We start from the raw sequence: 24,731 nt of genomic DNA on the forward strand, positions 1-24,731 counted from the left end.
GGACTCACATTTAGCCATCTGGCCACTTCTGATTGACTCTGCCCTGCCTCTAGTCTCCCGATGGCTCTCCATCGTAGTTCTTCAGGCAAATTATGCCTAGAGGTCATTATTACGAATTGGCTATCTCAGATTTTCAATGTCGCAATCACAGTAAAATTTGTGTGCTTTCTCTCAAACTTGGACTTTTATGCTCCAGGCAGATGACGTAAGCCGAGTGCAGCGCCACTAATTTGCATATTGCAATTTTACTCAGCTACTCTTAGTGGACAACATATGCAAATTTTGCACGGTTTGGCTTACTTTTGAAAGAGTTATCGCTATTTTTGTGATTTTTCCTTAATTTATGATAACCAGTGTATATACGAACACGCCAAATACACAATTGAATTCCATTTTTATATCATAACTAAAACATAGATGCAGTGATTGAAATATACCTTTTTTTTTCTTTTCTCCAAGCTTTGGACATGTACCTAGGTCATTATGAACCCTTTACCATATAGCCCAAAGCTTGGCTACTGGTCCGGCTCCACTCCAGCCTAGGAACGAGCCCAGTCAGCAAGAATTTATTGAAAGCAAAAATATTTACAAACTTCTAAATATAATTTTGGCATAATTTTACAAAGTGGTAAGAATGAATAAAATAGATAGAGTTGTTGACATTTTACAATTTAGATATGTTTAACTAAGCAAATATCCAGGAATTCCAATTTCTTTTTGAATGTTTATGAGATAAATTTTTTACGGTACGGTAATAGTTTAATTTTGTTTCTTTTTTTTTTTAAGTAAATTTAATTAAGGTTAATGTTCCAAAAGTACAATGAGGAATTCATAGATATCCGTGAAGTTAGAAGAGTTAGAAAATAAAATACAATAAAGAAAATAAATAAAACATAGAATAGAAGTCTTCCAAGCAGTTACAAAAGAGCCTGTAAAACTTAAGAAAACAAAACATAGCATAAGTTATTTTGAGTTAATTTTTGTTCTAGAATTGTATGTGGGGACTTGTAAAGTCTGATTTTGGATAGGATTGGGAATTATTTCGAAGATTTGAGAACAGTGAAAAAGGTTTGAAAACATATGTGAAGATAATCATTTTTTATGATTGTTGGCAATCATTTTACGTAGATGTTGGAGATGATGAATATATGTTGGACATGTCGGAGAAGATGCTGCGTGGTTGCAGTTAATGGACATGTTGAATTCAATATTCGAGTTGTAACAGTTGATACAGTAGTTGCTGATCTCCTTGCATTGGGAGGAGTCGTGTCCTTTGAAAGCGCAAGCTTCACACACACTTGTGGGGGCTGAGCAATTTGCTTGATGGTGACCAAGTTCTTGGCATTTATGGCAACGGAGGAGAAGGATTCTTTTTTTTATAAAGCATCTGAAAAGACCTATATAAAAGGAATTTAGTTGGAGGAGTTGATCTGCAATTTTTTTGTTGATTTTAACTATTACGTGACGTTTGTTTACATCTTTTTTATGTTCGATGTCTTTAATATGTAAGATGATATCTTTGTCACTGTCGAATTTGATTTGATCTTTTAGAGTTAGAAATAATTCTTCGATTGAGTAGAGATGAGGAACATTGAGCATAATAAGATGTGTTAATTTTTCTCGCTTGTCCTTTATTGTTAGACCTGAATTTTGTAGTTCTGCGTTAGCCGTTTCTCTTTCATGTCTGTTGTTGAAAATTAGTTCGATGTATTTTTTGTTTTTGTGGATTTTCTTTACTTTTAGTTTCGGACAATTTTGTTGAAGTTTCGAGAGGATGAGGTCTGTGTTTTTGTCTACTGTTCCTTCTATGACTAATGGTGTAGGATGTAGTTCTTTTTCTGTAGTTGAGGAGGATTGTTCTGGATTATTTAGGTTGTTGATGTTTGATGTCGTTAAGGATGATTCGTGTTTTTCGAGGCGTTTGTTAATTTTCTCAAGTTTTTCATCAAGTGATTGAAGAAATCCTGGGATAAGATTATTTTCGACTAAACTGTCCTGTTGGTTACCGAAAAGCTCTTCAGTATTAGTTTCCGTTGAAATGGAGGTTTTGGTTGGTGAGACTTGTACTGAAGCAAATTGTTGAGACGTTAGCTTACGAAGTTTGGTGAGTGCTGATATGCAGTCAAACCTGTGTTTGGATGGGAGGTAGTATTTATTGCAATTCATGGAGACTATACTCTTTTCCAGGAACGAGATAGTAGAACATATTTCTTCTTGTCTGGTTTTCCTTAATGCCTCGGAAGAGAATTGATGGTTGTTAGGTTGTTCTCTGGTGTCGTGTAGGGGGAGAGTTACACCTAGTGACCCTTGCTGGATTTCCGAGGAAGTGGAAGACGAAGATAGGTGGAGGTTCCGTTCCTGATTTCCGAGTGTTTGCGGAATAGTGAAGGTTGGTTTCTCTTGTTGGCTGGTACTGTTACAAGCTATTGGAGATGGTGGCTGAGAATTGAGCGATTCTATCGATTCTCGTTCGTTGATCCTGCTGAGGTTGGAGGCATGAGAAGGTTGTCGTGCACTGTCAGGATGCGGAGGTGGTTGATTTTTTGGAGTTGGTAGAAATGTTCGAGTTCTATTGATTGATGGTTTTGGGAGATGAGATTGTGCGATGGTTAACAAGGTTGTTGGACATTCGTTATAATCATGTTGGGCTCTTGGAGTCAGTTGGTTGCTGCGGTATGAACTCCTTGTCATGATGGGGGTAGTAGGAGTCTGGTGGTTTTGAGGAAGTGGTTGGTTATGATGAAATCCCCTACTTGAAGTCAGTTGCATGCTGCGGTAATGATTAGTTCCCCTTCTTGGAGTTTGTTGCATGCTGCGGTTTGGACTCCTTGTTGTTGTTGGTGAAGTTGGGGTAAGTAAGTCCTTATTTTGATTTTGCGAATTCCTTATGGGTGAATTCATTTCTTGGTTTGATTAATGTATTTTGTTTTTTGACTTAGAGTGCTCTATCTGATAATAGTTTGGATTTTTATTTTTATTAATTAAAGTGGCGGGGGTGAGTCCCCTCCAGAACCCGTGGGAGAGCCAGAGAATTGATGTGTGAAAGATTATTCCAAATTTTGAGGAAAGTAATAAAGAGTTGGTGACGTTCCCTTGATTCGGCTTAACCGTTGCCAGTTGATGGGGTGAGTAGGTGATAATAAATCACGTGTTTGTTAGCAGGTGGGATTGAAAATAAATTTTTTTTTTGGGGGGGGAGTGGGGGGTGTGAGGGTGAAGTTATGTTAGCGAAGGTTTTTGGTTTGTTCCTAAAAGTAGCAATATTTGGAAAGAAAAAAGTTGTTCTGTTTTGGCGAGAAAACAAGTACCGATTTGCATTAAGTTAAGGATTTTGATCGGTAGGTTTACATTAAGTAAAAGATTTTGATCTGAATTTTTTTTTGGGGGGGAGTGGGGGGTGAAGTGAGGGGTGGGGTGTTTGAGGGTGAAGTTATGTCAGTGGGGATTTTTGGTTATTCCTATAAAAAGCAATAATTAAAGAAAAAGTTGTTCTGTTTTTGGCGAGAAAACAAGTGCCGGTTTACATTAAGTTAAAGATTTTGATCAGTGGATTTTTTATTTATTTTTTTTTGGGGGGGGGAGCCGGGGGGGAAGTGGGGGTGGGGGTGAGTGGGGGGGATGGGAGTGGGGTGGTGGTGGTGGAAGTTTGAGATTTGAAATATACCTGAAATATTTTTCCTATACTAAAGCTTTCTTGTTTTTTTTTATCATCATATTGCCTTCTAATTTTGTTAATTAATGCACCTTTTTTCGCCACTAACATGTTTCAGATCTGGAGGCTTTGCTTCGAATATTTAAATATATATTGACTTAAATCTGAGCTACAATGTAACCAGGTTAAATTATGTAACCATTTCATCTTTTCGGCACTCAGTTCTTGCTGATTGGCTTACGCTTATAATTAATGTATCGTCGCTAACGTCTCTATTTTAATTTTCTTTTTTGCAGTTTCCATCGCAACTTTCCCTCAAAAGAGTTGAGCATCTTTTCCCAACTTCAAGAGGTGTTTTCGTTATCAAAATCCTTTCGATTGTCCATATCTACCTTAGTACCATTTGTCGTATTTTTTTTTTTTTTACTTTCTGGGTAAAACAGCATGTCTTCAACCTGTAAGAATGCGATATCGCAGAGTGCATCTTGATCGCCTGCAGGAACCTTCAGTACTAAGTAATCTATAAACTCCACTTTTTCCTCGGCAGAAATTTTGTTATTATTTATCTTTCTTTTAGTACTTTTATATTCCTTAGAACTACTTTTTTAGCAATACATCCACAAATATCTTTCCTTTCCACAGACTTTTCGGATTTCGGTAATATGAATTATGGCTAACGGAACAAACATCATCGAAAATTTTCCCCGAGTTTATACTCCCAGGTGATTACTCCTTTTGTTCCGATGAAACTTGTATTTTCTTTCTGGATTTAAATTTTGGCGACTTTTGTTCGTCTTTGGTGACTCTAAAATATTATTGAATTCAGGTTTTCAAATATCATTGATTGACTTTCCAAACACAAGCCGAACAAACTTTAGCATATTCCTCATGACGTCCCTAACTTAACCATTAACTGCAACACTATTAACTGCACTATTAACTGCACTATTTATTTACACTATTAACTGCAACCATTCATCAGTTTCAAAACAATCGTTTAGCAAGAAGGCATATAAGTAATTGTTAGGCAGTCTGAGAAATTCTTTAGCTTCCAGATTAAGGATCTGGCATTAATTTTTTATTGAAAATAATTTATACAACTCGAAAAGTTCTTTTTTGAATAAGAAGAAAAATAAAATAACATGTTTACCAGCATCAACTTTTCTTTTTCAGAAGCAGATATATTGATCTTTTAAACAAAGACGCATCAAATGTGATATATTAAAATGTGTAATAAGTTTAAAATCACCTCAAAATTGTAAATCAAAAATTGTATCGTCATTGTAAATCAATCAATAAAAGCATTTCCGAAATCACAACAAAAGCACAAATACAGGAATTATTTTTAAACTATAAAAACGTTGTTTTCTTTTTTCTGCTGCTTAACAATTTAATGTTTTCTCCTGTAACTTCATATGGAAGAGTTACACAGATTTTGCCTATCAGCCTAAATGTGCAGAGAAATGTTGAGTGATAAATAACATTACTCCATTTGCCTAATTAGCTAGCATTATGTCCACACTAGCACCCTCTCCCCAATATAATGTTGCTTATTGTAATTCTGAACTAATTAACATGCATTGAGAGAACTCTTCTTAAATAGAAGAGCGTTCTGCTTTCTGGCTTGTATTGTAAGTACTTTAGCCTATGCATTCTAAACTAATGACTTTCTTTTTTTACAGAATATCGATCTAAGCGATAACTTACTGACAACAATACCTGAAGATCTTTTCAACAATTTGGAAAATTTGACTAGTGTTAATCTGAGAATAAATCAAATAAAGAATGTAACAAAATGCTTTTCTGGAAATAATCGTTTGGAGCATATCGATTTGAGTGCCAACTTAATCGAATCTTGCGATTATGCATTTCAACATTTGCTATCGTTGAAGACTATTAATTTACAATATAACCGTGTTAGTAAAATAACAAAAAATTGTTTTTCGTCGATTCCATCGCTGAAAGAATTGATACTAAGCCAGAATAATATTTTCCAAATCGATTCGGAAGCATTTTTTCAGCTAGACCAGCTACAAAATATAGATGTGTCTTGTAATAAACTAAAAACATTGTCAAGAGAATCATTTCCTGATGTTTTGAAGATTCAAAAATTATTTACATCTGGTAAGTGCTTTTAATCTCTAACAATTTGAATCAGAATTTCCGAAAACAAACACAAAACACAAAAGATTTTATTTTTCGTCTGTTCCATTGCTGGGCAATTCCACGAAAGTGTCAACTTTTGAGTGAAATTTTTTTTTAAAAAAATATGTTCGAAAATAGCCAAGTCTACATATTACTGTTTCATTTTTGATAATTTTAATTGTTTTGAATCTGGCAGCATTCTAAATTAATCGCATGGCTGTCAAGTGAATTGTTCACATTTGAGCTCAAATTGTTTTCTTGAAAAATACTACTTGAAATAAATAAAATGTATCTTTCTTTTGCAATATTTTGATAAAAAATATGCACATAGTACAAATTTAAACATTTAAAACATAGCTAAGTCATTTTAAGTTTAATATATAAAATAAAAGTAACTTTTTTGTGTGTCATTCCGTCACATGTTTTAGTATTTTTTTTTAAATAGCAACTGCATTTCAAATGAAAATGTGTATATTTTTGAGTATATAGCAGATATGGAATAAGAATCAATGAGAAATTATAAAATTTTATGCATTTGATTATTAACTTCCAATAATTAGTGTGACGGAATGACACATCTTCGGTGATGGAATGACAAAACGAGTCCTTGAGAAGCTTATTCAAAGACTAGGGAATTTTTTCTTTTTCAGTTAACCTAAAGGCTAAAACAGCTGTTGAAAGACAGATAGAATGTTAAAAAGGAACAAGATCCCCATGATATGATGAAAAAAAAACATAGAAAGAAAGGCTGAGAGGAAAGCTTCCGCGACAAAAGCTGAACTTAAAAAACTCAGAAGTGCAAACGCAGTTATGCAGAGATTGTGTAAACAAAGATAAAATCAAATTCTACCAACTTCTTTACACACAAATAATTTAAATTTTCCATACAAATTATGGCAGAGTCTTGGTAAACCGTGAAAAAAATTGTTCACTCATTTCCAAAATCACCAATAAAGGGAAAAAAATAATTCAGTCTTTACATGAGAAGTATTTAACATCGAACTCAAAAGAAACTAATTTAAGAGAGGAAAATAGGGTCAATGAGCTGTTTATTTTGGTTAAAAAAATTTACTGTCGAGATGATGTTAGTTACATGCCGCTAAGTAGGAGGGATTCAGTCATACAAACTAAAACAGAGTAACGAAGAGTGCTGAAGCAATACATGCTTATGGTGCTAAAAGAGGCTTTTAATTTATTTAAAGAAGCATATAATGAAGTAAAGTGTGTCTTATCTCATTTTAGTTCTTATTTTCATTTTTGGTAAGTGTATTTCATAAATACCTCACAACACATGCATTTGTAAATACCATGTAAATGTGATTTTGTTCTAAAAAGCCAAACAAGATGTTGGCAGCTTTAAAACTACACCTAATATGCAAAAGAATTTTATGATTTCATAAAATCGAAGCAACAAATCATTGAAGTTTTGTTTTTGTTCAGCAGGTCACTTGTTACTGCAACATTTCCAAGGACAAGAGACATGCACTAGATTCATGTAGTTGAGATCAAAATCGTCAAGAGTCTAAATTATGAGTTCATAAGTTATCATCGAAATTAGAATGCTTTCTAGTCTTAACCATAACCAAAATTAAGTGTATGATTTGAAAGAAAGCCACTTTTTTGAAAAACATGACAGAGGAGTATGGGGTTAGCTCTTTAATCATTGTCCCATATTGCGGAAAAAAGAAGGAATATATGTGACGCAAATTACTTTGATAGACAAAGACGATTTAGATTTTATTAAGTTCTAAGATGGGACGAAAATTAATTTATGTATATATATTTTCTGAGAAAAAAGATAGATGTGTCATTGGCAAGTTAGACATAAAACATCTTAAGAGAGAACCTAATTTTCAAACTGTTGAAAATTGTTTATCCGTTGAATTCTGTTCATCACTTACAAATTACAAAAATATTTTGTAAATGAAGACATTTTTCTATTAAACTTTTTGTCATTCCGTCACAGCAAATATATGTTAATAACTGCTAGCCAACCAGGAGTTAGTTTTCCAAATTCACATTTTATGTTGCTAATACATTATCTCTCTATTCTAAAAAAAAGTTTTTGCAGTTAATTTTGTCCCCTGAAAAACTTTTTAACTACGTGATGAAAATCTAAGATTAAGGAATCAATTCATTCAGAATCTTTCAGGGAAGACATTTAGGGCATTCAAATCTTTTACATAATTTTAAATTTTTATTTATTTTAGTTTTAAAGCACGATTTTGCAGTTAATAATGAAGAATAACCGCCGTTCACAACAGCCAATCACATGTCTGAAAACGGCAAGCTTAAAAAAGCGATTTTCTGAATTTTCTTTTTCAGAGATGCAACCAATCACAAAATAGTTAGAATTTCATTCTTCAGTTTTACAACATCTCAACTTATTTCGTATTGATTAATCTGATTATTTGTTTTCTAAAACGTTAATTCGTAAGTTTAATCTGGTTTTAAATCTTAATTCGATTTGTTTATTTACAAGTAATGCCTAAAAATATAAAAATATATTCATTTCTTTGGGACAAAGTCTGTATTATTGTGATTATCATTTTTTTAAACAAGTTTCATATTAAGATTATATCTGCACATTGATGTTAATTTCTGACAATTTTGGCTCATTTAGAGAACAAATAGGACATAGAAGGAACTGTAGTCAACGAAAAAAAGTGACATTGATATTGACACACTGCTTATTCTGCATTTAAGAAAATTAATTCTTTTCGATGATAACAGTTAATATTCAGTTTAATATTGAAATATATGAAATCAAAGCATTCTTGGTTTTGCGAAGCAAACCAAGCAAGAATTGCGAAGCAATTCTCCGGGGGTTGGCGAGCGTCAGCGAGCAGGGGGCGGAGCCCTCTAGTACTAAAAGTAAAAAATAGTTCTGAAAAGTAATAGCTGCAAAATTCGCAGAAGTTACCAGCTCTAAGCAATGTGCCAAAAGCTTGGTTGCCAAAATGTCATTCCGTTATGCAAATAAAAAGTTCACGAAGTTGAAAATCGAAAAATAGAAAATCCTTTTTTTTAGTTAATGAATCGTATTATGCCAATTGTAATGACTTGTATGAGATGAGAAAAAACTATGTTTATTTGAAATTAGATGCATCGAAACTTCGATTACTTTTTATTTTGCAAGTTAAAATGTCATTCCGTCACATATGGAATTGCATATATATATATATATATATATATATATATATATATATATATATATATATATATATATATATATATATATATATGTACTACAGTATGTATATATATATATATACATAATGGTGTGCAAAACTTAAGCAACAAGTGCGTTTTTTGTCATAACTCTACAAGAAATCATACGATTGACGTGAAATTTGAATATGATGTACATTATTTTGTACTTAAACGATGGTAAAAGAATAATGGCACAGAATTGAATATAAAGCTTAAAGTATGGTATAGAGAAAAAAAAGGCTTTAAATGACATATATTGGCGTAACACATGATTGCTTGAAGAAGCGTAAGTACAACTGGCAGTTGTTCCCTAGTATGGTATATGCCCTCCCCTTACTGAAATTGTTGCTTGGCATCGTCTCTCCATGCTAAGCACCAGATTATCCAGGAGTTCTTGTGGTAAACGTCTCCATCCCTCCTTTAACGCATCTTTCAGCTCATGGGTGTTACCAGGAGGATACTGTCGTGTCGCAAGACGTCTCCCTAATGCATCCCACACATGCTCTATGGGATTTAGATCTGGAGAGTAAGCTGGCCAATCCATTCGTGTGATATCTTCAGTTTCCAGTGGCTCCTGAACATTAGCAGTACGGTGTGGCCGGGCATTGTCATCCATAAAAATGAAGTCTGGTCTAATGGCCCCTCGGAACAGACGCACATGGAGTAGGATTACCTCATTGCAGTAGCGGTCTCCAGTTACAGAACCTCGGTCGAAGATCTGAAGCTCAGTTCACCCGTTCAACATAATGCCACCCCAGACGACAGCTCCAGGACCACCGTAACGATTTCTTTCCGCGATGTTATTGGGATGAAATCGAGCTCCAACCTCTCTCCAGATCAACTGACGTTGAGAATCGCTTGTAGCACTAAAACGACTCTCATCTGTGAAGAGGACTCCATTGATGAGGTGTCCAAGTTTCGTGTTCTCTGCACCACTCTAAACGGTGCCGCCGATGACTAACTTTTAAAGGTATGCAGCGTTCGGGAAGTCTAGCAAATAAGCCACCTTCGTGGAGGCGTCTGGCCACTGTAAATCTTGATACTTGTCGTCCTGTGGCTGTGCACAATTGCTGAGATATGGCGCTCGCTGACTGAAAACGGTTTCTTTTCGCCTGGAGGACAATGTAACGTTCGTCTCTTGGTGTTGTTTTCTTTGGACGGCCACCACCAACCTTCCGAACAGCTGTACCAGTAGTTTTAAAGGCATTCCAAGCACGAGAAACAACACTTTTGTTGATCCCGAACTCTTCGGCGACACTGGTCACACTACGCCCCTCTTCAAGCTTCCCAATCATTCTTCCTCGAGTAAAGTCGTCTAAATGATTTCTTGAAGACATGTTTCACAAAACAAATCACTTGCACTTGCAGCGAATGTCTTTAACTTCAATGCTCTTCATCCTTTTATCACAGCTTTGACCTGCGCACGCTGACCCACAAGATTTACGTACACTTACATCACCTACGACGTTTCATTTCTAAAATTTGCATACAAATAATCTTTCCACTGAATTACGTGCATATTATACTGCAATTTCATGGCTATCTTATCCAACTGGTCCTGAAATTCCCTCACATTGCGAGGGGGTAGCGTGGCAGCATGAATTTGGTTTTCCAAGTAAGACCACAAATGCTCTATTGGATTAAGGTCGGGTGAATTTGGGGGCCAAGACATGACGTGAAAGTCACTGGAATGTTCCTCGAACCAATCCATGGCAATTCGACCCTTATGATATGGTGCATTATCGTGTTGGTAAACACCATCCCCCGCAGGAAAAACTGTTGCCATGAATGGGTGAACCTGGTCTACAACTATGTTCAAGTAGCTTACAGACGTCAGGGATTGTTCTATGAGGATTATGGGTCCTAATGTGCCCCATGAAAACATTGCTCCTGGGCGAGCCCATTGTTACAGATGGAGGGTGGTCATAATGTAATGGCTCTTCGGTATATATATATATATATATATATATATATATATATATATATATATATATATATATATATATATATATATATATATATATATATATATATATTCCTGATGAGGTTATTATGTAAATGATGTGCATGTTATTGTGAATGACAGAAATCGGTGTTTGTTGACTTTCACATAGTCGCTTTGGTGAATGTCCGAAATATTTATTACATCCGATTTGATACTAATTTATTCGCGGATAGAATTACATTTGTTCAATATTTTAATATTTATTGACGATAGATTCGAAGAAATATCAGTCTTTGGAGTATTGGGCAAATGTATACCGGGAAATGGCACTTGACCTTAAAAAAACATCAGTGTAGGGTCGGGCAGTGGCACTGCACCTTAAAAAAATATCAGTGCAGGGTATACCGGGCAGTCGTGGCACTTAACTAGACCTAGTATATATTTCAGACATTTACCAAAGGTCTAGTCAATCATCTAAATTATTTGGCATGATACAAGAAAGGGACAAATTGATAATAAACAAGAGATAAATAAGTTATAAATAAAATTTTAAAAAAGTACATGAAAAAGGGGGAAAAACTTATTAAAAATTCTGGATTTACCTGAGAAATAAAAAGGGAAGTTGAACTCATAATCTTCCTACCTCACCTCATCCTAGTTGGCCTTCATTGGTGCACAGAGGCCACGTCAAAGCTTATTTTAACATGTTCACGCCGGGGTGACCCACCAGTGGTCATGATAGATTGTCTCATCGGGCGGCGCACCGGAGTAAAAACTGGTAACAAATAAATTTCATTTTTTAGTTTTTTTCCGGAAATAATAAAAATCCTTAACTACCAATTGTTTTTAACTTTTTATATTGAATTGCTTCTTCGCCTTTTTAAGTTTTCTTACAGTGAATTGTTATTGCTGAGAATAGATTAACTCCTCCCGAATATTATCTAATTTCGAAATAGTTTTTCAACCAGTTTTTTTTCTTTTCCGTCCCGCTTTCAGGCGCAACACCCGGCGTGAACGTGTTAAATAAACAAATATGTGCAAAGAATATTTACATTATTTATGCTATCTACAAATATATTTTGAGAACTTGGCGTCGGAGCATTTCAGAAACCACAACTACTACGAATTCACGTTAGTTTCGAATTATATTTCTTAGTGGTAGTGAACTGAAGCAAAATTTTTTGAAATAAGCAGATATTTTTAAAAGATTATTAGTCTATAAGCATATTCGTCTATATATAATATGTTATTTGCTTTAAAATTACTTGTATTTCGTAAAGGACTTTCTATTAATTCTACTTTATTAAAATATAAATATAAAATTTCTTTCTGTATCTACAGAAAATCCTTAGTAGTTGGAGTCTCTGTAAGCTAGTTACTATTATAATAGTGAGGGACACTGGATGGCCTGAGAAACAGTTCTGAAACACGAGAAACAAAGATTCCAAAAGAGATCAAAAGAAGAATTTTTTTCTTTCTAATTTTATCTAATTAATCGCTGAAAAGAATGATCAAAGGATTTTCTTTCTAAATGTATATTATTGATAATGTCGATAAATTATGGTAGTTAAGAATGCAAAATTAAATGAAAAAATTGAATAGAATGATAAAAATATATTTTTTTTAAATCAGATCACTTTCCATCGCTGGAATACCTTTAATTCCTTAAAAAAATTCTACTATTAATATTCGTCAGGTATGAAATCGGCCGGCTCAAATATCTAACAAATTCCTTCCAAATTTAGGAAATTTATTACATTTACTATCTTTTTGTGTTGCAGGAAATAAGTGGGCGTGTGATTGCCGCCTTTTGTGGATCAAAGAATGGAGTGAACATGCTAAGTTAATAAATTTAAATAATGAATTCAATTGTTCATCACCACTCATTTTGAAATCAAAAATGTTGAATAGATTGACAAAGCAAGATCTATCCTGGCCGAACGAAGACTGCCCAACTCGTTTTTGCGAATGTTCATGTGTTCCTCACCAAGACGAGGGATATGCATATGTAAATTGCTCTTCAAGAAGACTGAGTCGAGTATTTATTATTTTTTTTCAGAAAATCTATTTGGTTATTTAACTTTATAATTGCATAATATTTAGCTAAATTAAAAACAAAGCTTTGTTGAAAATGGAATTCTGAAAAGTTACTGAATTTCTTTTCATGTTTTAAATCCGCCTCCCTGGTAACAATTTTATCTTGCCCTCTTATAACCCTCTTATAATAATCTTATTTTATATTAACAATTTTATCAGTTGTGCTTAAATTCGCCTCAACATGGGTACTACAGGTTGGCCTGAAAATCATCACGTATCGAATCTGTAAAATAAAGTGAAGCCTTAAAGTAAGTAAACAATGAGTCACTTTTTGAAGGAATCTGAGAGACACTGACCTTTCACATAGGCCGCGAAAAACAGCTGACTGACAGCGTATAGCATGATAAAGAACTATAAAACTTACACTCTTTTACGGAATTGCAGAAAATTTATTCAAAATTTAATTAATTATTGTGATTCTTGGTTTAATAAATTCAATTTAGTAGATTTTCATCCACCACTATTTCTACAAAATTCGTAGGTTTATATAATTCACCACTTTTGTCAGAATTGTCATGATAAACCTTCTACAAAAATAGCAAAATTAATTTGTAGTTATTTACTGTGGCCTAAAGGGCAAGCAAGCCATGTAAAATTATCGTGTCGTTCAACGTGTTTATTGCAATTTGTCTAGCTAAATATTTTTACGTAAAGTTCTTCAAAATCAGTATGTTTAACTTAATTTTGTCACATATTTATACTATTTTTAGTCTTGAATTAGTATTTTTATAGCTGTAGATTATTTCAAAAGTGAATTTTTTCAAAAAATGTAATTTAATCCAAGAAAGAAAAAAAAAGTTTGCAAAATGTGATTATTAAATGAAAAGTACCTATTGATATCGGTCACCGACTCATTAGGTTTGAGGAAAAAGTGGCTACTAAGTTATTAAAAGTCTTCTGCGTATACAAAGAAGGATCAATATAGAGGTGTCTAGGCCTTCGAATATTGGTCTCAGAATGGCTTCAAAATTGGACCAAGATTCATTTTTGTCTAGGACCAGTTACAAAATAATACACCCAATATTGGCCCTAGATTGTATGCCGATAAGGGATGTAGATAAAAATTTAGTTTGGTCGAATATTGAGCCATGTCCAAAAACACTCTTTTACCTGTTTTTAAACCAATTTCTAATTTTTCTTCTTCAGATTTTCTTATTTTTTCAAGGCCCTAAACGCAAACATTCGCAAAATTTTCTATTTATTTAATTATTTCAACCCATTAGAAAAAATACAGTAGAAGTAAAATAAACGAGCCGCTATAGGAATGTGAGTTGTATGTTTGTAATTATAGAAATATTAATTTCTTACAAAACTTACTCACGTAGAGCAAAATATAAACATAAAAGAAAGAAATAATTATTATCAAGTATAAAATTATATGATCGAATCCAATAATGTTAGGTTATGTACAAGAAAAATTTTCAAAAATCTCTGGTTAAAAGCGGGTGAAGGTAGCTCTAATTGAAGTGCATCATAAGTAGGCATTTAATTCACGTTTAGCCAAAACTTACAACACACTAAGATGAAGTTTGCCAACTTCTCCGCTTTCTACAAAAGTTTTAATAAGTTAGTGGAGAATTGTATAGTTAACTTTTAAATAAGGATAATTCCGCCTACTCTATAAAAAAGTCTTCACGAGATGACTGCAAAAAAGGTTGCACTTCATGCGATACTTTGAATTCTTGATATGTAGCGGTGGAAAAATTATTTGAAAAAAAATATACCAAACTAAAAATCACTTAAAATTCATTACCACTGGAAAATATTTTTTTTTTCAAAGTGGAGATAGTTGGCACATTCGTAAGAAAATTAGATGGCTTGAAACGCGAAAATGTTTAACCCTATCGGTCCGACTATCACAAATACGTGCCAGCATAAAACCGTATCAATCAGGGTAAAAAGATAAAACTGGTAATCAAAGTATTTCTTTAGCAGTTTATTTGTGGGCGGAGTTAAAATTGTTTCATTTATTTAATTCACCATTACTTAGTTCAAATTAAAACTATTTAGTTATACTTTGAATTAACATTATATATATATGATTAAACATTATATAAATATGATTATTTATATATATATGATATATATGATTAAACTGACAATAATTAAAGTAAAAGCAAAGTAAGTATGTCAAATGAGCAACGACTACATTTAAGTTACCGTTTTTTATTTAATTACAACTTGATTCTGATTTTGTACGAATGCTTTTCTTAATCAACCGTCCCCAAGGGGTTAACATTTTTCGGAACAGTAAATTGCGATCGAAAATTTTGATCAAGGAATAAATTAATTGCGACAATAGACAATAATCTTACTGCAACGATATACTTTGTCTCTTTAATGTTTAAAGAATAGTGCACGCGTTTAAAAGCAATTAGTTTTACATTTCTAGAAGTTTGCTGTATGCCTTAACCCTTTCAATACGGCGAAAAATCAGTCCAAGTGCGCCCCATTACCGGGATCAGTTATTTCTCCTCCAAGCAATTATTAGATAAAATAACTTTTATGCCTAAAAGGTTGAAGGTTTTGGAGACGCATAAACGTCCCCATAACAGCGCGCAATCAATAACAATTATTTCACAACCTTCATTGATGGGACAGCATATGTCCCGCCGTAAGCCCAAAGCATCTTAACCCCGGGACAGGGTATGTCCCGGCCGGAATTCTGGAGTCAATAACTCATTTTTATTGACATATTACTTAAAATTTTGATGATTATTTTAGGCATCGTTTATTTTTATAAACATTTTCATGTACATTTGCATTAACATTTTTATTAACATATTTATTTATAAACACTTTTCGAAATTAACAGTTATAAAATAAGAAAGGTAAAAATTTGAAAAAATTGAAAGTAGTGGAGGAACAACAGTATAAAGTCTGGATTTCTTGAGGGTGTGGTAGAGCTGGAAACAATTCTTGCACAGTGCTACTACGTTGCAAGAGGTACACACTATTTTCGAGCGTGCCTCTTTATTCATTTTTGCACACCATGCACAGCTTCTGCGGGCTTTTCCCTCAATTGGGAAATGGTTTCCAACATTGAAAAGTTTCGCTGACATAGTTATGGAGGAGGAGGGCCTTTGCTTATTGACTTCTTTGCTCGCATTTCCAAATGTTCTTCCTTTCCATTTCTATACTTTCGTTCGTACATTGGGCAATGTAAATGAATAAGCTTTTGGGAAAGATCTTCATGAATGAAACCACTTCGGTGGCTTCGTTGCCAATATAGAAATTTGTGTGACCCTTGATGTAAGTAACCAGTGGCATTTGTGGTGCAAAGTTAGTTGGATGGGACTATGAAAATGATAGTGGATTCTGGTTCTCAACTTCATCATCAAACAAATCATTGTTCACAAAAACAATCAATCAGCGTTTTCAGTTTCAGAAGACTCACTAATATAAGCGAGCTGTGTCAACTTGTTATCACGGTAAATTCTCTTTCGACTCACTTCGACCCTTAATCAGAGGAAGCAGCCTTCGAATAAGCCTACGAATTATTTAGAAATAGTGGTGGCTGTAAACCTAATAAATTGAATTTATTAAAACAAAAATCACAATTAATAAACTACCACTCGAAAATATTTATTCGCTGTCCGGAGCAAGCTGTCGGCTTGCTTGATTAGACCTGGAACGATTGACGTGAGAAATTTATGGACTCAGAACGATGAGACGGCCTTAAAATCGGTTTGGAGACCAAAGTGGGCGTTATTTTCTGTCATAGATATTTTTCAGTAACTGGGACATATGTTGTCCCAGCCTTAATATCAAAAATTTACCAAACTGGGATAGCACATGTCCCGTCCGGTACGAAAGGGTTAAATTAGTGTTACCAGACTGGCTACAATGTACCGGAATAGGTTAAGCTATTTAAATTTATCGGTAATAAAACTCAAATTGAATGAAATTTGCTAAAACAAAAATCAATTATAAATATAAAAAATAAAATGTTGAGCAGAATGCAATTGGCAGTATAAATTGGTTTATTGGAATTGCATACATTTTCAGGCTTGTGTAATACATTTAGGCTTAAAAACCTTTGCTAAATAGAAGGACAGATAGCAAAATGCAGAGAATGATATCAAGAAAATACATCCAGGGTAACATCGGGGTTCAAACCCACTCCCTAGACGCTTTGTACAGAGCTAGGAAAGCGATACAGCTCGGCCAGGGAGGCGCCAAATATCAATCATTAACCAATCCTGTATACATTTCTTAGAATAAGTGTTTTGCCCTTGTAGGTAAAACAATTTAAAACATACCTTTTAAAATTAAAGATTTTTACGTTGAAATATAAACGTTTCTACAAATAAGAAGAATCTCAGCGACCGTACAAAGTGGCCCCTATACCACTCCTGTTTTTACCTCTTCAATCTCCATACCTGCAAACATTCATTCAGACTTTTCGAGAATGGATTTTCCCAGTGGTAGTAAAACAATTACCGAAAAACAGTTTTACTCAAAAAGATATTTATATTTTAACCAGGGTGAAGTTTGCTATAGTGAGGTCTTATATGCTTTTTGTATATCTGTTGTAATTATTTATGAGTAGTGGTGGTCAAACTCATTTATAATTATTAATATAATTCAAAAGGTTTAGTGAAATAACATGAATTTTGTGAGCACTTTAAATATGAAAAAAAGAATCTTCCGGGAAAACCGGAAGAGTTGGCATCTCCTTCTTTTCCCACCTATTTCAGGGACGATGTTTATCATTTTATTATGATTAGAAATGTTCCATTAATCAATTGCAATGAATTTTATGTGGAAAAAAAAGATTATGTTAGCACCTTAATTTTTTTTAAAAAAAAAGCCTTATAGGGACGTGATAGCCTGGTTGGTTGGCCTCTGGGCTCATATAAAAGAATTCGTTTGTTCGATCCCTGACCGGCCGAAGACCTCCCGTCTAGTAAATGGTGACTGATGCACATTAAATCCGTTGAATAGCAAAGTCTCACATGTTTCCATAATAAATCAATAACTCTGAGGGTACTGATCCAGGAGTTTCCTTGTCTTCTGGATAGGTTCAATTATAGTAAAATGTGAGATTTGAGTAAAATTTATGCTTTTTCAAACTGTAAAATGATAATTAAAAAATATCTTTTTATCTATAGTTTTTTCACAGTTTCTTCGTATTTTCCTTGTTTAGATTGGAATAAGAATAAAGGATAATGTTAACAGCAAAATTTTCTGAAAGCTGAAAAAGGTCAGATATTAAATTTTGCAGTGAAAATAATTTTTATTTAAAACACATAGGATCACACTTGAAAAGTTATTTTAAAGTAAAATTGATTTTATTACTTTAACTGTTTTAAAAATAGTTAGGTAAACTTATTTTAAACTAAATATTTTTCAAAAAGATTATGTTTAATTTACATATCTGTGATTACTTTTTCGTTTTTAATTTGACATACAATTTTAAAATAGTATCAAATTCATATAGGTTATGGATTGCAACTTTTTGCATCATATATGTTATGATATAAAAAGTTGCAATCCATACAAATCAAAAGTTTTTTGACGAGTATTAAATAAAATATTAAACAATTACAAAGAATGTCATGCAAAAGTTTTTTTTATGGAATTATTTTTAGAAAAACAAATTTTATAATTGTGTGCAAATTTTATTCGTTTAAACTGTTTTTAAGATAAAAATTAAGGGGTCCGAACATTTGACCGCTCTCCCGACCATATTTATTGGATTGCATAATATCAGATTGACCATTGCATAAATATCACGAACAGATTTATCGAATTGCGTCTAACCCCTAAATTTTGGGGTTCAGAAATCCGAATGCATCAAATAAAAAGGTAGGTTCATTCATAGAAATCGCATTTTTTGGGTCTGTTTTCGTAATTTAAAATATTATTCATGGAAATTAGCATATTTGAGTTCACCCCCTCGATCCATTAAGAAAGTGAAGATCCGATCATTATGTCAAATGTTATTCTGCGTGGTCCGTTTCATACTTTGCGCATTGTATACGTACATAATGTTTAAGATATTTCTATTCATTAAAATTTCTTACCATTTTGTTAGATTCCTAGTAGATTTCCAGAACTGACGATTGAACTAAATCTTCGAGAAAACTTTTTGTATAATCCAATCGAGCTCAACCTTCCTCCTATGTCCAAGCTACGTACCTTGAATCTGGAACGCAACTTTATTTCACAATTGGACTTTAGTCTTCCGAATAACGTAGAGGTTCTCTTACTGGCAGAAAACAATATCACAAGATTCTTCAACAATCCGCCGTCTAATATCAAGACTTTCACCCTATCTCATAATCCATGGCAGTGTGACTGTGATACTCTTCCTTTCAGAAAGTGGATGATGGCGGAAAGCTCTAAGGTAAGTTTGGCGGAAAGCTCTAAGGTAAGAGTTTGTATACGGTAAGAATTCCCCTCGCCACAAAGTCTGAGATCGTTTGCTGCAATGGAAACAAGAATAGCGCATTTCAGGGAGGGTAGCTTCTTTTCACTCTAGGGGTAACAGAGTAGATCGAAGAAAGGATTCCTTTTCTCTCGCCGATCAGAAACAAAGCCTATCCAATGCAATGACCCCACAACCCTAATTAAAATACCTCGTTGCCATAGTCACCACCACTGGTCCAGACGGATGACTAGGGAAGTTCTTATTTTAGACAAACTATATAACTCTCTAGCCGTAACTTCATCTAGCTGTTATATTATCTTTTTATAAAGTCGTGGAAGAATTCTTCACAGCAACTATCTCTCTCTTTATACACACACACACACACACACACACACACATATATATATATATATATATATATATATATATATATATATATATATATATATATATATATATATATATATATATATATATATATATATATATATATATATATATATATATATATATATATATATATATATATATATATATATATATATATATATATATATTAAGAATAATTAACTATTATTAAAATATTTAACTGTTTAGATTCATACTTTTGCTTAATTGACCCTCCACCTCATGAAGGAAATATTTCCAAAAAGTTGACTTTTGAAGCACTTTGAATACAGAGCATCTCTAACACCCCCATAAGTACAACGTTACGCATCAAAATACTCCGGTAGAAAGGATAAGTTTGTGTAACATATTTTTGAATTTTTAAGAAAACGGAAAGAAATGAAAATGAATTTAATTATTATACATCGATTTCACCCTCTAATTGGGGATTTTAATTACTCTCTAACTGAAGTATGTGAAATTTTTAATCGAAATTTAAAACTAGGCAAAGTAACCATATTTGACGGTATTACAACATTTTAAAAAATTTCAAAATTTTGAAATATTTTCAGATTTTAGATGTAAACGAGGCACGATGCAGCTTTGAAGAAGACAGAGAAAGTCTGAGAGGGAAAGTAATAATTACTCTGAGTGAAATCGAGCTTTGTCCTAAACTGATACGGAACTATATCTTAATGGGAGTAGGTGGTGCGGGTAAGTATCAATACCAATCATTTCTTGAACTACAAAAAAGTTATGCGAAAAGTTTCTTTTCCTTTATCATCTATGTTGTTGTTTCTAATGCCACTTTGTACCTATATCAGCAAGTAACCTCGGTGAAATTAAGCGAATTTAATGGTGAGGGTGCATTTCATGTTTATCAGTGGTGTCATCTATGGCCAAAAATACGACTTCAGCTGTACACTCCTCACAGCCCGTTTAAAAGGCGGAGTCATTCATATATCCATTCATTCATCCACAGATCGCTATTCTAACCTGAACCAGATAACAATCAATCTCCATTTACAGTACCCCAGAGGTATAATTTGTTATGGGAAAATGGAGGACTTTATGATCCGACAGATTCAACATGCACCTGTTACCATTTAAGACACGGAGAGTTTTCAGCTGTCCGGGCTCAGGACCTCTTACACATGCGCCTGAGACCCTGCCAACCAGAGTATACCGGCCCTTCCATCATATAAACCACTGTATAGATAGTTCAAAAATCAAAAAAATCCCAGAAATCCCCCCCCCCAAAAAAAACGGTATTAAACCAATTGCAAACTGTTGGGTACCCTTTATATTGTAAATGATAATCCAGATAGTATGCAACACTACGTTAAACGTTGTATTTTCATTTGGATGGTATATAAAGGCTGACTAATAAATCTTTTTTAAACTTGATAGAACTATTAGTATGCAAAATGTAACAAAAATTAGATTTTTTCGTCGTTTACTGAAAACCTTCTTTTTGCCTTTTTCTTCCTTCTAACTTTGTTCAATCTCTGAAGTGCAGAATTATGTTTGTGTTGAAAACTTGTAATCAGACCCAATTGATTTTACTTTTTCGCTTTTAGTGTTTTCAAGAAAGTGTATAACAGTCTGCGTAAATAAACCATGTTTAACTGATGGTTATAAATTTTAAGAGAAATCTTGGGAATATGAATTTATCCTCGGTTTGGAAACTCAGTTTTCTACTGTCAATTTGCAAAGGATGATTAATTCGTGATTTCAGAAGGTTTTTCTAGCCCTGTTTTGCACACTCAGATTCAATCTCGCTATAAAAGGGTTGTTTTTGCAAAATTAACGCGAACATTGGTAGCATAGCTAAATTTCACGCTTGCAGGGTTTATTTGCTAATCATTTATAACCCTTGTACAGGGGTTGCGATAAAGGTTCCTGCTGACATTAAAATTAACCTTGCAGTGCTATCTGGGATTACTCGACCTCATGTTTCAGGCTTTGGATGGATTGGGAAGAGGGGGGATAATATTATAAATCAACTTTGTAAGAACAATTTGTATTTTAGAGCTTTCTTTGTTTTATTAAAACTGATTTATTAAATTGAACCAAACAACAAAGTAGAAAAGAAAAGAAAACAAGCAAATGAAGTTGACATTATTCATGTATATAGTGTATATTTCGATTTTATTATTACTTTGTAGAATTCTACCCAGAAAATATTACCTTAATATTAGTCCTATGCCTCAATATTGTTCTCAAACGTTTCAGGATATTAAAAAATATATCGAAAACAAATTTAGAGAGGGAAATTTATTTCTCCTCTCTCTTATCATTTAAATGTATTGGTGTGTTGAATAAATTTAAATCAAATTTACAAAATAAAGAATCATACATTGAAACATTAACTCAGCTACCACTAGAAGAAATTTTTCCAAAAAGCGCACAAAGTTGACAGCCCAGCTTTTTTTCGGCCAGATTCGATAAAACTAGAGAGTAAAGTTAATGTGGGCAATTTTTTTTTATTTTCCAGTAAAGCTTTCTAATCATTATTTTGAACAAATAAAAAAAACTGTTATTTCAATTTGAATGTTTGTCAAAATTTTGAATGATATGTTAGCTAATTTTAGGTGTATATATTATTAATAATCTATTTTCAAAAAATAATTGTTTTTATCCCCACCTTGCAGTGATTCTAATAATGACAGTGGCCTCCATTTTATTGTATTTCCGATATCGATATCATTTAAAAGTGTGGCTCTATTCGAGAGGATGGAAATGTTTCAAGAAACGAGACAGAAGAGATGATGGAAAACTATTCGATGCTTATATTTCGTTCACTGATGAAGACGCTGCTAGGGTCCGAAAACACTTTCTGCCAGGCAAGTTTAAAAATGTTTAAACATCTCAGCTTCTTATTTTACATTTTCTTAAAACAATTCATAATCGTGTGGTAGCAAAATCCTCAGAACGTCAGATTGAAATTTTATATTATTTTGAAGTGAGACAAAAGCAGGCCTTGCTAACTAATACGCTTTTTGCAAAATATTTTATAGAGTGTTAGACATTTAAGAAAAAAATACTTTCAGAATTGTTTGCAATGTAGCTAACATTTTAAAATCCCTACCACGAAAGAACTGTTACAAAGTGATAAATGACTTTTAGGTTCATGCACAACACGTACATGAACTTTTAAATAATTTATATACAGTAGTGTGGAAAATAAGTTTAAATGAACAAAAAATAATATATTTAAACATACAAATAGTTACCACTACAATAAACTTTTACAAAAAGTGTTGAAAGTTGGCAGCCCTGCGAAAGGTATTGTAAAACAGAGTTACAAAATACTGACATATTTTTATTAAAGTGTGATGAAAATTAAAGGAGAATTTGATGAAAATTGAATATTTATGTCTCTAATTTTTTTAAGAATAGTTGCCAAGTGCCCGATTTTCGGGGAATATTTATTTTTTCTATTTCAAGGGATAACAAAATATAATTTTTAATAACTCTGCCTTGATAATATATTTAAACAATTGAAGGATATAGATGCTTATCAAAATAATGGATAAACTTCTATATTAACTCTAGATAAACTATCCAAGCGTCCTTGCTGACTCATCGAAAGCTCTGTAGCGTGGAGGTAGTGGGTTTTAGTCCCACTGAAATTACAACAAGCCTCTTCGCATGTCTTGCACAACCCTGCATGTGTACTAGTAAAATAATGCTAATACTAGTGAAATAATGTTTGGTATGGTTCTGCAAGTCCTGATTAACTTTTTACAACATTTTGTTTGCTGTTTTATTATTGGCTTACGTCGCACTAAACCTACACAATGGGCTATTGGCGACGGTCTGGGAAATATTCCTGAGGATGATCTGAAGACGAGCCATCAGAATTGGGATCCTCTGCAGAGGGGATTGCACCCCCGCTTCGGTAGCCCGACGACCTGCACCTAAATTATATGAAAACAGACAACAAAATGACATAATTTGCTACCTGCTTGTTGACGTCACAAAACCTATAAGACGCTGATTGGTTAACCCCTTGGGGACGGGTGAGTCAGAAAAGCATTCGTACAAAATCAGAATCAAGTTGTAATTAAATAAAAAACGGTAACTTAAATGTAGTCGTTGCTAATTTGACAGACTTACTTTGCTTTTACTTTAATTATTGTTAGTTTAATCATATAAATGATCAATGTTAATTCAAAGTATAACTAAATAGTTTTATTTTGAACAAAGTATTGGTGAGTTAAATAAATCAAACAATTATAACTCCGCCCACAAATAAACTGCTAAAGAAAAACTTTGATTACCAGTTTTATCTTTTTACCCTGAGTGATACGGTTTTATGCTGTCACGTATTTGTGACAGTCGGCGCGAAAGGGTTAAGGGAGGAAAAACTTGGATGGAAAGTAGAACTTGCTCTACTATCGTCCAAGAAGTTGGACCAAGTTCTTGGATGATTGTTTACACGATCCAAGATCGCAAAGGGGTGGCTTCCCTGTTTCGGTAGCAAAACGGCCTGCAGGAAGTCGAGCTTTTCACGGTAGAACAGTTAAACGGAAATCAACACCACACACCCTAGGCGCACTGACCGCAGCCAGTGATGCTGGAATTCATTGTGCTACTATGAACAGTGTCAAAACAATCAGTCCACAGAGGAACTGTTTGCAATTATAAATGTCATTTTACAGAGTTTTATGAATTTTTTGTCAAATTATATTATTGAATTTACGGTGGTAGCAATAATTTTGTTTCTTATGACATAAATTTATATTTTTGTACCATTTTTCTAAGCAGCATAAATTTTTATTTAAATTTGTTTTCACCGATATTACAAATAAATAAATTAAACATTCATGTAAACATATGATAATTAAATGACGGTTTGTTTAATATCTCGCAAAATAAAAAAATGGTCTATAATTGTAATTCAAATACCA

At 33.3% G+C, this 24,731-nt stretch overlaps 1 protein-coding gene across 1 annotated transcript; it reads left to right on the plus strand.

Moving 5' to 3' along the window:
* Window positions 1–10,741: 10,741 nt before the first annotated feature.
* On the plus strand, window positions 10,742–22,681 carry LOC107437227 (protein toll-like). Its single transcript, XM_087162698.1, has 5 exons — window positions 10,742–10,760; window positions 12,737–12,993; window positions 19,093–19,404; window positions 20,388–20,529; window positions 22,470–22,681. The coding sequence occupies exons 1-5, from the start codon at window positions 10,742–10,744 to the stop codon at window positions 22,679–22,681; spliced, it is 942 nt and encodes a 313-aa protein (XP_087018824.1).
* Window positions 22,682–24,731: the final 2,050 nt, after the last annotated feature.

Source organism: Parasteatoda tepidariorum, chromosome 5 (genome assembly GCF_982258835.1).
Source record: "Parasteatoda tepidariorum strain Cologne lab strain chromosome 5, Ptep-v5.0, whole genome shotgun sequence".
NCBI lineage: Eukaryota > Metazoa > Arthropoda > Arachnida > Araneae > Theridiidae > Parasteatoda > Parasteatoda tepidariorum.

What these genes read in the sequence shown, in the direction of transcription:
- LOC107437227 (XM_087162698.1), top strand. An exon ending in CTTCAAGAAGACTGAGTCGA is followed by an intron (nt 12,994 to 19,092) that starts GTATTTATTATT and finishes CCATTTTGTTAG; the next exon opens with ATTCCTAGTAGATTTCCAGA. An exon ending in AATGGGAGTAGGTGGTGCGG is followed by an intron (nt 20,530 to 22,469) that starts GTAAGTATCAAT and finishes CCCACCTTGCAG; the next exon opens with TGATTCTAATAATGACAGTG.